Source organism: Apostichopus japonicus, chromosome 20 (assembly GCF_037975245.1).
Source record: "Apostichopus japonicus isolate 1M-3 chromosome 20, ASM3797524v1, whole genome shotgun sequence".
In the NCBI taxonomy this organism is placed as follows: domain Eukaryota; kingdom Metazoa; phylum Echinodermata; class Holothuroidea; order Aspidochirotida; family Stichopodidae; genus Apostichopus; species Apostichopus japonicus.
The window spans coordinates 6265194-6281543 of record NC_092580.1 but is presented as its reverse complement, the minus strand read 5'-3'; the positions used below and the strand labels follow the sequence as shown (position 1 = coordinate 6281543).

At 36.3% G+C, this 16350-nt stretch overlaps 3 protein-coding genes across 12 annotated transcripts in view; 1 reads left to right on the top strand and 2 right to left on the bottom strand.

Moving 5' to 3' along the window:
• LOC139961191 (uncharacterized) overlaps positions 1 to 13651 on the bottom strand; it is a 234028-nt gene extending 220377 nt beyond the window's left edge. For all 6 annotated transcript variants that reach the window (XR_011790782.1, XR_011790783.1, XR_011790780.1 and 3 more), the window contains exon 1: positions 13513 to 13651. The gene's annotated coding sequence lies outside the window, so the exon portion shown is untranslated. The remainder of the gene's footprint in view (positions 1 to 13512) is intronic.
• LOC139961180 (synapsin-like) overlaps positions 1 to 16350 on the bottom strand; it is a 545708-nt gene that overhangs the window by 277781 nt on the left and 251577 nt on the right. The gene's annotated exons all lie outside the window — the stretch shown is intronic.
• LOC139961187 (metalloproteinase inhibitor 3-like) lies at positions 52 to 15863 on the top strand. Its single transcript, XM_071960187.1, has 4 exons — positions 52 to 533; positions 6474 to 6857; positions 8831 to 8955; positions 13536 to 15863. Exons 1-4 carry the CDS (start codon positions 404 to 406, stop codon positions 13743 to 13745), a joined length of 849 nt encoding a protein of 282 aa, XP_071816288.1. The 5' UTR covers positions 52 to 403; the 3' UTR covers positions 13746 to 15863.

Below are 16350 nucleotides of genomic sequence, written 5' to 3'. Positions count from 1 at the left end.
AAACAATATCCAGGGGGAGTGTGTACCACTAATAAACAGCTCCAAAGCCAGAGAGAAATTATATAAACAGACATGTGTGTGAAATTGTTTGGCAAACAGCAGTAAGTTGTCTAAATAGCACTCACGTGGCCAGAGATCAGATTTGACTCAGCTGTGACAATCTTGTTTGACTTGGTGTTCTATCATTAAGTACTTGACTAAGTAAAACTGCACTGTAAAGACGAGCTCCAGTGACATCTTGCTGCAACGTACAACACATGATCGGACTGAAGAAGGTACAGCCAAAAATTCTCCACTTGCAGCTTTCAACTAAAGAACCTTTTCAAAGTGCAGGTTACTGTACGACGGAGTTGAACTGAAACTACTGTAATATTTATTGTCAAGACTTTGTTCTAACAACAGAATGGAGACAGTCATGATCTGTTTAGCCATATTTATGGTTTTGATGTCCTTGACAGAGCATCACATGGTAAATTCCTGTGTGTGTAGTCCACCCAGACATCCACAAGAGAGGTTTTGTGACGCACACTATGGTGAGTTCATTCATTTTGTCTATTTGTTTGTTTGTAAGTTGTTATTTAATTTTAGATTTAATGTGATCAAAAGTTTGCTGCATGAATGCTACTTTTAAGGCCTTGTTAGAAACTTTCGAAAGAAGCAATCCTGATTTTCATTAATCAACGGCATTATGTTAGTAGTTTCACAGTTCCACGGTAATTTTTGTATTGCTTGAAATACATTTGGCCAGATATAGGCTTATGAGTATGCTGCCTATGCAACAATTAATCAGGGTATTTCACCAAGTCTTACAGAATTGAAGTAAGAAAAATAAAACGTCAATCCCATCAGAATATGTAAGCTATTTATGTCATATTGTGTAGTATGGGCCATCCCATATGTGATTGCCTTATGCTAAGATGCTTCTTAGAAATCACAATATACTATACAATATATTAGTTAATGGCAGGACCACATGAAATTTCTTTGGCAGTGACATTATGCATGAACTCTGATAGTGGTTGAGGGTAGAAGGATGGACACAGGCTTAGTATATCTGACTTGGGCAGAGCTTCGTCAAGATCCTACAGTTAGTGAGCAGTTTCTAAATTAAGGGTAACCTGTCCCCTTCCCACTCTGCATTACTTTGCCTTCCTTGCCTACCTCTCCCTTATTGTTGGTTATGATGCAATAGATATGTTAAAATACAATAGATATGTTATGATGCAATAGATATATGTTAAGATACAATGCAATGAGAGATAAAAAAAATTAACCAGATTACCTGGACAAGGAAGTTTTCTTAACAAGCATTATATTCAAATGAAAGAAATTCAAACTAGGTATTGCACAGAGTATACCATACATAACCTTGCATTTCATATGGTTTTTAACAACAAAGGACAAAAACAGACATCTGTTTCCTACTTTCCAATGCTACATTAGCCTGCCATTAGACCATATTGCCATGACTACAAGGCCAAAATGTCAAAATGATCTCAATCATGATTTGTAGTGAATGCTAGCCAGAGTACTAGTTATCCAGATGTTTAACACTGCATGGATTTTTCTATGTCAGGTTTTCCTTCAGTTTTAGAAACCAGATGGGATTTACACACAATTATCGGGTGGGAAAAGTGTGCTATATTGGATAATTGATTCCTTCCACAAATATCCAATACTATTAATGTTCCCTTGTATATCAGCACTGATATAGCTAACTTAGCAATCACATCAACTATAACAGTCATTTCTATTTATATTATCCTTTTTTTACTGGTAATTATTTGTTCACAAAAAATTGTGTTTATATGTGCAGAGCCAAATTACCTTAGATGTCAATTCATATTAAACAAACCATGCATATTTTTGTTTCATAATTTGTTGCATTGCTATTCTAAGCTGTCCCAGCTATAACAGAAACTAAATCAATTGTTTGGATGTACATAGTAGCCAGGTAAACACCACTCTGGTATGTTAGGAATGCAAGAGGTCGCACTGAGGGCAAGAGACACACACACATCACTGCAATTAGGGAGGTATGCCAAAATGGTATTGTTTGCAATGTGGGACATAATTTCATTAGTTATGTGTTTTATGAGACCTGCCATAGTGATATGTATTTAAAGCTGGGCAGCTGCTGGGATATAGAAAGTATCTGTTGCCATGGTGACATGTCAACAGTGTTAACTTGTGTGTGATTGAAGCTATTGACAGGTTGTATTAAGTAGGGTGCACTTTTTCTCCTTGATGGATAATTTTATTTGTACATGTTTTCAATATGGTGATTGATACATATAAATTGCATTACAAAAGGATAATCTGTACTTGTAGATTGTATTGCTAGGAAGCATTAAAGAGTCACACTTCATCATGGTGATGACAAAGATTGATGGAGAAGAATTTTTAAAGGCAGACATGGCAACCTGCGTCCTCGGTGGATGCAATTATCTGGAAGTGGTAGGTGGGAGGTGGATAGGCTGGGGGAAGAAAGGTTTCTGAAATAAGTGGTAACTGAAGGCAATTGTAAACAAACTTCATAGTAGTTTCAATGTTGTTCAGTTATCCAATGTTGAGTCTTTGAAGAAGCCATATTGTAATGGCCTACATCTTTAAACTATGGCTGCTAAAGCTTATAACTGTAAGCTGTTTATACTTTGTTATATAACACCTCTATCAACACAGCCCTGATATGTAACTGACCTTGGGAGATGAATGATTTCAAAGTTCTGCTGAGGAAGAACTATTTTAAAACATATCATAACAGTGAGGTACTTATCTTTTCAACACATACAGCTTGAAGGTGACACTCTCCATGACAGAAGTGTTACAACAAGTTCAAAGGATTATAATTTACTGACATGAGGTGTTATTGGGAGGATAGTAAATGCATATTACACCTGTGATTATTACACATATAGGGAGGGAAAGGAGGAAGGATAATAAATTTGAGGGAGTGACAGTGATGGGGGGGGGGGGAGGGAGGGGTAGAATACTATCACAGAATGCAACAATTTACATAATAATTGCACTTAGAAGTGACTTACTTAAGTAGAGATATATGTTCAATCCTGCAATGTGGACAAGAAAAGAATGTAGCTGCCTAAAATATAGGTTTCCACTGTTCAGCAGAAGCATAGTCCATCATAATTAAAAGTAATGGAGATCTAACTGTGAACTGAAAAGACTACATCTTTATGATTTTTATGAGGATGTTCATACTTGATACTTCTGCTCTGTATGGTCGATATAGGTGTTACTTGCAATTCCAAACCATGTTTTCGATCTGTATATACTCTAAAGGCAATACATGTGGGATCGTAAGACAATAAGATACAAGGCAGAAGTGAATCCATTAACAATAGGATTTACTCCCCTGTGAGACTCTAGGTATGACCTCATTAATTCACCAGTGCACCTCTGCTACACCCCAATGACCCTTTAAAAGTATTTCTCAAATCAACCTGTGGATTCCACAAATTCTTGACATTCCTTGCATACCAAGCTATTCTTGCCTGTCTATCCAGGTCCTTTGTTTGCAACAATTCATAACAAATTTGCTGGGGTATGATAAATTCCTGCATGGTATTTTTGGGTGGGGTTGAACAATCTCTCCCTAAGAGATTTACTGATGGTAGGATTTTGACCCTGTGCATAGTCAGAGATAACAATCAGGACTGGATGGTTTAGACAGACAGAAATAAGTCTACGTACTTGTACATTATTCAAATCTGAAAATTGGTTTCTAGAAAAAATAGAAACCTGTTCATTCTCTCTGACTTGCACTACCAACATTTTGCATTTCATGTAGTACTCTTGTATTGCAATTTAGGTAGTTTAAGTAATTTAAGTAGGTACGACAGGTACTTGCTCATTGATAGAAATAAAGCTCCAACTACTGGATATTGACTCTTTAACCCATCCATCCTGTCTTGTCAAAATTCTGAATGTCAAGTATTAACCTCTTGTTTCCTATATCATTTCCTTTACCTATTACTTAAAACTGAATTGTCCTATACAGTAGAGAAAGATTTCTTGTTTGTGGGGATGTTTTTCTTGGGGAGGGAAGTGGGATAGTTTATATGCTGGTAGTATCAGGCTGATACAAAAATATTTTGAAGCATTCTCCCCGATCCCCCCCCTCCTCCCCCCTCCTCCAAATCCCAATTATTATCATTGTTAGTTGCAACTGATATCTAAAAAACTGTTGATTCTAAACTGATTAAAGCATCAATTTACTGCTTTGATATAATCAATTAATATCTGGTTTTCAATTTTTAATTGATTAAGTTGTATGCTGTTTTTAGATAGATTTCCATTCATTACTCAAAAGATCACTTTACTCAGAAGGATCAAAGGTCACATATATGAGGTTGATTCAATTTGTGTCAGCCTAGGTCATTTTAAGTTCATACACTATCTGGGTATTAACCCGTTTTGTGATTCTTACATATCTCACATATAACCAAGATAAATCAGATACTTTCAGAAATCCAATTTTCTTTTTCTCACAGCTTAGCCATTTGTTCCCTGTCCCACCATAACTCACTGTCAATACTACATAGGAATGAGGAGAATATAAATTAAGCAGAACATAATAATAGTTCAACAAGACAATATTTTTATTTCCTCCATCATCTAACCATCAAGCGTTAATTGTCCGATTATGAATACAGTGCCAAGTACAGGTCTGCAAACCATCCAAAGTGCTGGATGCAGTTGTACTTCTTGCACTGAACACAAATACACACACTAGCAACAGTATGGATTAGAATTTATATTTTTCTTCTCTCTTGAGATGGGTAGCATAGTTCATAATTCTTACTGATGAATGGCAAGATAGATAACTCAAAGCTCAACAACAGCAGACCTCACATGTTCCTTATTACTTCTATCTCCCTCAGACATTGTATAAACAAATCTATTTATTCCAAATTCTTGCAACTGAAGCTACTCTCTTCACAAAAAAGATCTTAACCCAATTTTTTTTCCAAAACAACATTCCAAGGTTACCATTTGACCTCACACAAGGTCACCAAAGCCAACTTTTCTACATTCCTACATGGTAATGTTAGCCTCCCAATGGTGTTTAAGACAGGCAAAGGTAGAGTTGTCAGAATTACCATTGGGGCCCCTGGTCATTAGATGAATGATTTATTGCCACAACTTGAGAAAGGACATTTCCAGGGAAAACATGACCTGAATGAGGTCACATTGCTACCAAACCAAGCTCACTTGTTGCCTGTTAGCCCACCCCAGTGGATATAGCATTTCCAGTTTGTAAATAACCTTGTAACTAGGTCATTGGGATGGGGAGGGGGCAGGGGTGGGGAGGGATTTGAATAAAGCCTCTGATCATAACATTACATTTGTTGTACAGAATGTTTCATAGGAAGTCCTTTTGCTTTGTGTATACCTTTAATTTCACCTAACCATAAACTACTATGACATTTCTGGCTTTGTTCCAAACAATGCACAATTAATTGCCTATGCTGATTTCCAAGGGTATCATAAAGATTATTGTTGCAAAGAAATTCTTGAGATAACAGAAGAAGAAAAGTTATTTCTTTTATGCTATATATATATTTATCAATTGATATGTAGCTAAGTTATATTACACATTGATGTTGTACCACTTTTCAACAGTAATTCCTCTGTAGAATGGTCACATTTGCAATCCATCTCACTTTCCATTGTACCACACATGCATATTGTAACATCTGTTACAACTCTTACTGTACCCATTTGCCATCACTGAGGAAAGCCATGTCATTTATCTGGACTATATACAGGGAAGGAGTAAATAACCAGTGTCAAGATTTACAACTTGTTTTCCTGTTTGTTTTAGTTGGAAAGCAGAGCTATATATAACTGTTCCCCATACACCACCTAAGGTAAACTGTCAGTATAGGTCATGTACCCTACAAAATGACAAGAGTAAACCTGCTTTGATTCTTCTACTGCTGCAAGACAGCAATAACAACTTCATCTAAGTCAGTTCAGGCTGGGGCATTCCAAAGTAACAGTGTTGTAGGTCACTGAAGGTAGTTCAAAGAATGACCCAATAAGGATATGGTTAGATATGGGGTTAAGGAATAACCATGTGGTATATATTTGCATATACCAACTAAATGGAAGGCAATGAAAGGGTATTTGGAATTTAGCATGGAGAGTAAGGCGGGGGGGGAGGGGGGGAGGGGGATGTGTCAGAAAATTCCAATCTTTTAACTGTGCTCCAGTTTCAACAAATGGTATGTGTACCAACAACAGTATTTTATAGCAAGGCTCCCAACATCTAACCTAATACATTGTCGTTTACACCAGTCGTAACATGAATTAAAGAACTTTAGGCTGTTCATTAGGAGCATGTTTGATGTTCCCTTTTGAACTAGGAAACCTTTGTAGCTTTCATGCAATCTTCCAATCACATTTCTAATATATTATCGGTGTTTTTTTTTTGTTCCTTCCTTGTACAGTAATCATCGGCAGAATCGTTGCGAGGATGGAAGAGTATGATAATGACTTCCCTCAAATTCCATCTAACATGTACATTCCAGGCGATGATTTAATAGTCTTACCAACAACGTCTACTGAATCAATGCCAGAATCTTTCCCCATTGGTAGGATACCAACCCTCCGGAAAGTACAAGCACCCAGAGTACCTGTGTTACCACCTATGATGGTGAATGATGGGTACTGGGAGAAGCGTGGAAAGTTGAAGTATGTCGTCCAGGTGGAGAAAGTATTCAAAGGCAAGGAGAGGATCTTAAAAAATAGCAAAGTCGTGATTCACACAGACTTGGGCAGCAATTTCTGCGGGATGACAAATCTCAATTTAGAAGAGAGGTACCTCATATCAGGTCAGTCGATGCTCCATATTAAAGTGAAATAAAATCATAGACTGAAAAATCATAGAATGGGAAATAAACTACAAAGTTCAGCACACATGTGTTACTTGAGTGAGGGGGAATGCATGAGAGTTTAGATAAAGGCAGCTACATGTGTCTTATGAGGGAATTGTATAATTTCAATTGCCCAATCTCATGCAGAATGTCTAGCTTGCACCTTGATAACATTCCCCTTTAAAAGTAACCAAGCTTCCTTGTTCATCCATTGCAATTCAAGGTAATAAGAAACACTTCACAAATTGCTGACTCCCATGTTGATTGGTCAGATGGTCAGCTGGTTTGATATCACTCTCTTTATGAAATTAACTTTGGCTACTAAAAATAAAACCCAACCCAACCAGAGAAAAGATGCTTCCTTCTGGTATATTACATTACAGATTGCCAATTAACCAGCAGGGCAGGTGGTTCCACACTTGGTCAAGTTTAATGACAATCCAGGATTTTATCAAAGTGTCATAGCATAAACGTCAAAGCATAAATTTAATAAGATGCGACAATCTTTTTCTCCCTGAAGTGTGACCAGACCTGAAGTTTTTAACCTTCATTTAATATGACCAATTAAAGTTTGCTTTTGGTGATGAAAGTAAGAGGCAGAATCAAGTTATGCCTGGAAGTCACACTATTAAAATATTTCTTGGTTAGAAGAATATACCAAATCATAATTCAACATTCTGTCAAATCTCTCCCACTCAATTTGTAAACTGACCAACCTCTTTCAAGTCACAATTTCTGGGGAATTATCCGGTAATTCCAAGGAGACCTTAATAAATTCCAAAACTGATGGAGAACAAATAAATTGAGCCATCTGAAAATGAAAGTTGAGATGGTATAAAGTTTATACAATAAACCAACACTGTAATATGGATTGGAAAGTAAAGTATATGAGATACTTAAAGTTTGTTTGTAGGTGACCAACTGTTTGGACCTGATAGCATACTATATTTAGAGGACAACCCTAAGTGATTCTCTGTAGGCATTAGAATTACAATATATTGTTTGTGACACCAAAAAACTAAAAATTAAAGAGTGGAATGAACATTTTCAGAGTTCACCAACATTACAATAGCACCAAAGAAACATCAGGTTGTTGTCAAGGGGGTCCAATAGCGTCTTCTAAATGGTGACAGGTGGGTGGCAATGTAGCTGACAATAGGTCACAGGTACACAGCTAGGCAACCAGAAAAAATTGTAGAATCATTTATTGGAACTTTGCCAGAACATAAGTAATGATATGTGTAATGCTTGTTTACAAGATAATTAGACTCAAGGTTGCAAGATTAGAGTAGCTGTTTAGGCCTTGTTCACATCCGAGATTGCAAGGGAGATCGGGGTTTTGTCACCCCACAGTTAGATAACAAAACTTAACCCGGGCGGATTCACACTGGATTCGATCGCCCTTGTGGGGTCAGGATCATCCCCAAAAGGAGGATCGCAAGTGTTCACATTGCAATTTTGATCACATGTGAACATGCCCTTAGTTAAAATGCTGTAACAATTCATCCCATCGGTAAAAGAAACAGAGAAAGAGTATTAAGGAATGACTTGAGTTCATTGTCACTCAGAATGAATATTTGTCTACAGGACAGCTTCCTAGCCCAGTTCTGTAGACATGTACTATCAGCTTTTATGATTTAGTAAGAAACTAATCATGATTTAAAATTAAAATTTACCACTGGAAAAAATATCCAATTTATAAAACATCTTTTTCATTTGTAGGAGGCAAGATATAAACATAGTATATGTAGAGCATCTTTATTGTTGAATCCATCATCAAATGAAAAGTTTATTTTCATATTTGATACAATATTAGAGCTGCTTGAGTTTTATTTTGGGTTCAATGTTTAGAATGGTGTTTTGTTCTAGGTCTTGGTCTTTTGCTTACCAATTGTTTTATTGACTTTGTATTTCATGTTCTAACATTCTAGGATCTTTCAACGAAGGTGAACTTTCAGTTTACTTGTGCGACTGGGTGGAAAGAACAACAGACCTTACAAAAACACAAAGGAGGGGTCTAAGGCATTTCTACAGCAAATACTGCGATACTTGTCAGGTGAGAATCATTTCTCTACCACTCAATAAACCTATATAAATTTTGGATTCATACAATGCAGTGTGTTCATGTGAGCATGTGAAATGAATAATATTACTGGTGTATGGTGGTGTCTTAACATGTCTTGCTACAAGGCTTCAATTTTTTAACTTCTAGCTGAAACAGGTAAGGATTGCCTGAATTGCTAGCTTTGCTCCAGTTCTTTGAAGTTCCACCTGAAAGATTTCTTGTAAAGCAGAGGTTTTGAAAAGCAAAGGATCAAACTGTTTGCTCGATTGAATGGCCTTAATCACTTTGGAATGTAGAAACTAGTCAATACAATAACAAGAATGCTACCAAGAATGTGACTACCTGTTGCTTACATAGGCCTGTCCTTTACATCAGGGCCGAATAAGGGCTCTGAGTCCACTGAGAATTAGTTTTCTTCACACTTAACCTAAGGTCATAGGTGTGATTAACAAACATGTCACTTTCATCCAATGCAAACAGACCAGAAGGGAAAACAACCAGTGGCCATCACTTTTCAGAAAAAAAAGAACAGATTTTTATCTTAGTAAACATCATTATGGGTGTTCTCCACACAAAACACAGGTGTGTGAAGGTATCTGGCTTTCATCTCAAGCTTTGAATGATAGGAGGGAGGATATGTACAGTGTCATATTAAAGGCAACTAGCTTGAAGGGCAGGCCAATCAGTGAAAACTAAGAGGTACATAACATTAAACAGTCAACCATGGCCCATCCCAGATGCATTGTCTGGCATAAATTCACTCCCCCCCCCTCCCTTGCTTCCTTCCTAAGGACCTACCTATCCCTCATCAGTTTCATCCATCCCTCACAACAGTAAAGACTGAAGATTTATGGCACCCATGCCTGCCACTTGGGTGATTTGGTAGGATGTTGCCATCATAAAAATATTTTACTCTCCTGTAAATAAAACTGTTTACTACTTGTGGGTGTTCTGGTGTCTCCAAAGTTGGGAGACGTGCCAACTACTTCAGTGTTTAAAGCAAAGTGCAAACAAAGTACAAAAGTTGTTATTCTTTGTCTTTGGCATCCCTCATCCCTCCTCCCTCCCTCCACTCCACACAGCCACCTCTGTCCTTCTCTGGCTGTTGTTTTCTTCTTCATTCGTTGTTCCAAAATAATATCCTTTTATTGCAAAGTGGATGTTTGGTATGAAGTATATGGTGGGCCTATAGTGTACCATAAGTCTTGAAATGGACATGTGACAGTGATCGTCCAAAAAGAGCACAGGAAACTAACATATGTCAATTTAATTTGACATATGTTGATTTCATTCAATCAAAGTGCTAGAAAACAACATTACATGTGGCATTGGTCGTCCAAGGAGAGCTATTCGTCGATTTCATCCAATCAGAGCACAAGAAACTTACATATATGTCAATTTAATACAACATATCTTGATTTTAGGACTCATGGCAAACTAGGCACACCAAAGAAGTAACCCTGTTCAAGTTTTAAGGAATGTTCAATCTTATACAATTCTGATCTGATGAAGGGCTTTATCATAATCATAATTGCCAGGATGGCATAACTGTTCCCCCCTCAGTTAACCCACTCCCTAACCCCCTAACCCACACCAACACTCAAACGAAGGTTTCACTTTTGTCAGTGAATATATAGGCTATATATATATATATATATATATATATATATATATATATATATATAGATAGATAGATAGATACATTTCAGTGCAATTAGTCATTAATTGTGCACCTGGTACTTGTTGTTCTGCAGAAAGCTGTTCGCTTATGTTAACTGTCTTTGCAATTTATTCATTCACATGTAATATTTCAAATAAGATATTGACAGTCAACTTATGAGCTATCAGATTATAAAATCTATTTGAATGTGAGAACAAGACGACTTATCTTTACATTAATCAGTGCTAATGTTATTTATATCAGATAATGATCAGACTCTCTGTTTATCTCCCTGTACTTCCTTGTATGATATATGTAATTAATAACCATATCAACTGATACACACAAATTATACAATACAGTGATGACAATGATTAAAGGGTTATGCAGATCCATTGTTCTATGACACTATAACCATTCTATACTTTTGTGTGGAGAGCCAGTTCTATCTGACCAAATGCTATACACACCATGGGTTGTGAATCATGATGCAGTGAAACAATACACTGCATTATATAGCATGATCCTCAATGTGAATATTTTAAGAAAGATTTTGTGTTGGGAGGTACGTACCATTGGGATTCTATTGTTTAAAAAATGCTTTCTTTTCACAAGATGAGAGCAATTCATCAAACTCTAACCACTTTACAACAATTTAGAATTTGGATTACCAAATAACAGTTATCTGATAGAGACATTTGGACAGTGATATTAACAATAAATACACTCCATGAAGTTCGCATGCACTAACGATGTTGACATTTTAAATGTAAAGTTTACGCATAATGAGAACAAACAAACAACATGCACACCTATATAGAAATGTTAAAGTCACCTAGACTGACAGACAGCAGCACTGTCAGTTCTAATAAAACAAAGATTAACTTTATTTGGTTAATGGGTTGGATCGTTTTGCTTTATAACATTCCTCACTGTAACAATTACTGAATTCAAATACAAGGTGCTGGGCTATCTTCTCTTCATTCCATCACAGCTAGGGATGAGATGAGATAAGATAATTTGTTGACATAATTTACTTGTATTGTTGTAAAACAAATATCATCAACATGAAAGAACTTTTGTAAGTGAGTGCATGTAAGGTTCTTAACCTATTTCAATCACATGAATGATTCTATTTTACAATGTGCACTTGTGAAGAATATTGAGTCATGGATGCAACATTTGCAACTGAAGTGGCACTTGTGAGAGTAAAGGACTTAGTTTATAACATCAATGTAACAGAGATAGCAAGGTTGACTTAATCTGTCATATCTTACGGAATATGGTAGAAAATCATAAAATAGTCATCTGAACTCATTAGATAATACCAGGTTATGAGATTTAGCACCTAGCAATCTAAATGTTGAAAACAAGGAGTCAACCTTTGACGTTCATCCCACAGTCTAGCTAGGTACAGGTCAAAGCACATTCATTGCTGTATAATCTTAATTGAGAATCACAGAAGTACTAGCATGATGTAAGAAACAACAGAAATCATGTTTGTCTAAATCATATGAGAACAGAATTAGCCTCAGTCAGGCCTTGGTTGTTCATCTTTTCATAGCTCTAAAGTCATCTTCAAACACAACTGATTCAGAGTGATCACCAATTATTGTGGTCAGGACTAGAACCAACTTGTGGTATTTCAATTGTCATGGATAACCACAAAAGTCACTGATAGTTCAATATTCAAACCCAAAACATCCAAGGAATTGCTATCAAAATTCCCAGGTAAAGTTAACCACAAATCACCTGATTTGCTAAAGGTGTTAATACATTTGAATCACTTTTCACTCAATTATTTACTTTAACTAACTGCTGATATAATCAAAGTTACAAAACCACTTCGATCTGGGCATTGGAAATTTTTATAATCATATTTTTGTAAATATTAATTTAAGCAAGACTTGTATTGTATTACAGTCAACTGCAAACTAACAATTGATTATTACAACCACTGCTTAGTGGCTTGAAACCTATATTGCAACCCTACACTGCTGCCAGGTTTTACTCTGCAAATCTAATAACAGAAGACTAATATGCATCTTTACAGTACTACCCAATGCGAGGTACAGCTGAACTGTTGTTATTGTTTGTAACTATGACAATCCCTAAATAATAAACTGAAGAGTCAATACAGTTGACACAACCATTGTAAATTAATGGACCATCATATTGTACTAACTTCACAAGTGATCAATGCATTGCCTCAAACACAATTGGGTCAAATAGGGATCGGAAAGATAATTTGGTTCAGAGTATTAATTTAACACTAAATTTACTGACAGGACACTGACATTGCAAACAATCTGCATCACATCCTCTCTCAGGTCTTCCTCTTTTTCCCTTTCACATCTTTTCACTGAGTTCCACCGGTGGCAGAGCTAGGGGTATTGGTCAAGGGGCAAGAATGGTCTGTATGGTCTGAATGGACAATATCTAGGCAGAGCGCCACCACAGGTTGGCGCGGAGTGTACAGAAATTTTTTGAGTAAAGATACTCCCTAGGTCACTGGAAATGACCCTTTCCGGGCCTTGCTTATTTGCAGAAAAACAAAGAATAAATAGGTGTCATCGCCATTTTGTCAGAAAATTACACCAACAAAATGTGACAAATGTCAATAGGTATTTGAGAGCGCAATAAAAAAGTCAATAATCGCAAATAAGTAAAAAGTGGTAAAAAGCTGAAAAGGGCGCCAGCAGTCCATTTGAGTCCGTCAGGGGGGCATCCGCCTCCTCTGACTGTATGAACGCTCCACCACTGAGTAGCACCCTTTACTCATCACACTCGTCCTTCCACCTCCAATAATAAGGGCAATGGTTGTGACTGGTTAGAGCAAACTTCCATTTCACAAAGGAATAGCTTCTTAAAATACCTGTTACACTAACCTTCTTTATCTCTTTCTTGGTAGATTGAGACTGGATCCGTTTATTTCCATCGAGATTCAGAGGTTAAGACGGTTTGTTCATACAACTACAACTTGTACCCATCAGTGGACTGCGAAGCCAAGTACTCCAGCTGCATCATGAGACCGAATGGAACCTGTGGATGGTACAAGGGAAAAGATTTCAAGATGTGCAAAAGAGAGTCCAATTTAAAGCGAAATAACGTTAGGCAGTAGCTGAATGGATATTTTGATACCATTCTGATCTCATCATGGTCGGTGGTTGCCTGTGGGAAACCCATCCTCCTATCTCACTTGGAAGAATGTTAGAGCCGTCCATTCCGGGACTGAGCCTAGCCTTGTTCTAACGTTTGCCAACAGCCTGGAAGCAATGTTGATATATCGGCGGCAGTGACGTGTTCAGAACTTGTCCATCAATTGTTTGTTGTATTCAAATCAAACACTAAATATTGGCCTTTTAATCCTACCATATTGCAAAGTGCATTTGTTCCTCAAAATTTGGTGCTTTTATCAAATTTATTTCTGCAATATGCGGTGGAATGTTCAGTGTTTGTAGTAGATATGAAACTATCTAGCTTGGCTAGGCTAATTCATCTGCTTGCTGCACTCATTTAGAATGCAGTCAAAATTGAATGTATGTGAAAATGCAGTTAAAAGTATTTTATGGATAACAGATATAGCTTAAATTGACAGTAATAGTGTGGTTATGAAATATTAGTACTAAATTGAAATTAGTGAATTCTTCATCACCAACCAACTTTTGGCCAAAAGTCAGCATTCACTTTTGCCTTTGTTTATTGGGTAGTAGCCCAAAAGTTGTATTTGATTCAACTTTAGTGGGTCACACCTATTCATGCTTGACTCAAATAATCAAAATTTGCATTAACAAATCTTCCCCTCCCCCACCCCCTTTATTTCCTTCTGTACATTCAAGTAGGAAGGAGGGGCATGGGGACAGAGATGAAGTCTCAAGATGACAATACTGCCTCTCTTGTAGCCTTAGATATGTTGCAACCAACCTAAAGCATCTTTGGTGGTACTGATATAATATTGAGAAAGTTTATCTTTGATGGAGACTCTGATTTTAATGGACCTTTGAACTGGTGGAGTTTTTGTAAATGTTGGTAATTCCCAAAGTATAGAAATGATGATGCTCTCAATTATATCTTTTTATTTTCTTGTATCTCACTGTTGATTAATACAGAGCTATTCAAAATAATGATGTTACTAAAATTGATTTTAGACTTGGCAACAACAATAGGAAATTGCTGTAAGGTTTATGACAAATATAGATTTTTAATGGTTCTTTGACAACAGTAAGTCTTTTGAAAACAGTAACGGTTCAATCATATTAGCAGTAACATTTTATAGGTGTTATATATTACTGCAACTATACTATTCTTGACATGAATATAAAGACATGAGTGTCTGGAGAACACCCAAATAGGAAAACTTTAGTTTCCGGCATTTGTTATTTAATACAACCTTTGCCCTGTTGCAGGTAAAGGGGAAAGAATGATATGGCCTAATCTCATATAGTCATGATCTCTTTGGAAAGCGATTTTTCAAATGAATCCCATTTAAGGAATTTGTCCAAATCAAAAGGGCTGGATGGATGGATCTTGGTAGAGCCCAGAAAAAGCAATCAAAACCTCGACTTGGAATATTATCAGGGAGGTGGGAGGAGAGGAGAGAGAAGGGAGACGAGATGATTTTGACATGCATATTCAAACCTCAATATTCTTAAAACTGTAAATGAATATTCATTATTTTGCTTAAGATAATCAAGCTATGACTTAGAGTAATCACTTGTTAATATACAGGTGCCTCTTTAATTTCACATATTCAGAATAACCGGGGTGACTATGACTTCAACAGATTGTTAATTCAAACTGAGATGTATTATTGTTATTATTATTATTATTAATATTATTATTATTACCATTTAACGTTACAATTGGTGTCAACAGTATTTACATTGTCTTCAAGTATACAGCTGAGCATGTTGCAAACATTTGCTATTTTATCATGCTTTTATTAAGAGAGAAACAGGAAAGGAACATGATGGTTTTATCTGATAACTAAACTATTAGTCCTGTTAAATATTTGTATCTCTCAAAGAGAATTGTCTTATCTTCTTGTTTTTCTTTTCCTTTTTGAGTACTTATTGGAGGACTATAATAATTGTACAAATGTATATGAAAAGAATTATATGGTGCTAAATGTATACAAATATCAACAACCTCTCTGTAAATTTTCTTTCCTTGTCTTCGCTTATTTCTTTGATGGTGAAAATATTTGAAGCTAACTGAAATATACACAACTGAATGAGAATGCACATTTTGTTCTTCTCTTTACACCACACCATAAGGGCAGGTCGGTACTTTAATTAATCAAAACGTAAAAATGACTACTGTTAACAGCTGTGTACATGTGTTATTTAAGTTCAAGCAACTGTAATGACACATTGGTACAGTTTCCATGAAGTTGTTGATGTTACATAACTTTGCAGGATGCATAACAAATGATAAACCAAATCAAAGAGACCGATGAAAGGTTTCCTGGGAAATATGAAATTGTTATCCAATAGTTTTTTTTTTTAACTTATTAACTTCCAAAATAAAGGTTAGGCAATTTGAACAGAGAGTGAACAGTTTCAAGTTAAAAACAGCAAGAGTGAAATAGTTTTCCAAGCTTGTTAAATTAATAGTTTAGACTTTATTATACAAAGACCATTGAGAAACTGGTTGCAATAGGCCTACAGAGTCTGTCAAGTACATTAAACTCACTGCATTTAACAGATCCATAATTGCCATAGTGA

Bases quoted from the DNA above. Each gene is read 5' to 3' on its own strand.
- LOC139961187 (XM_071960187.1), top strand. From the start codon at position 404: ATGGAGACAGTCATGATCTGTTTAGCCATATTTATGGTTTTGATGTCC. The intron at 6,858-8,830 runs GTCAGTCGATGC...CTAACATTCTAG, and splicing joins AGAGAGGTACCTCATATCAG to GATCTTTCAACGAAGGTGAA. The intron at 8,956-13,535 runs GTGAGAATCATT...CTTTCTTGGTAG, and splicing joins AATACTGCGATACTTGTCAG to ATTGAGACTGGATCCGTTTA.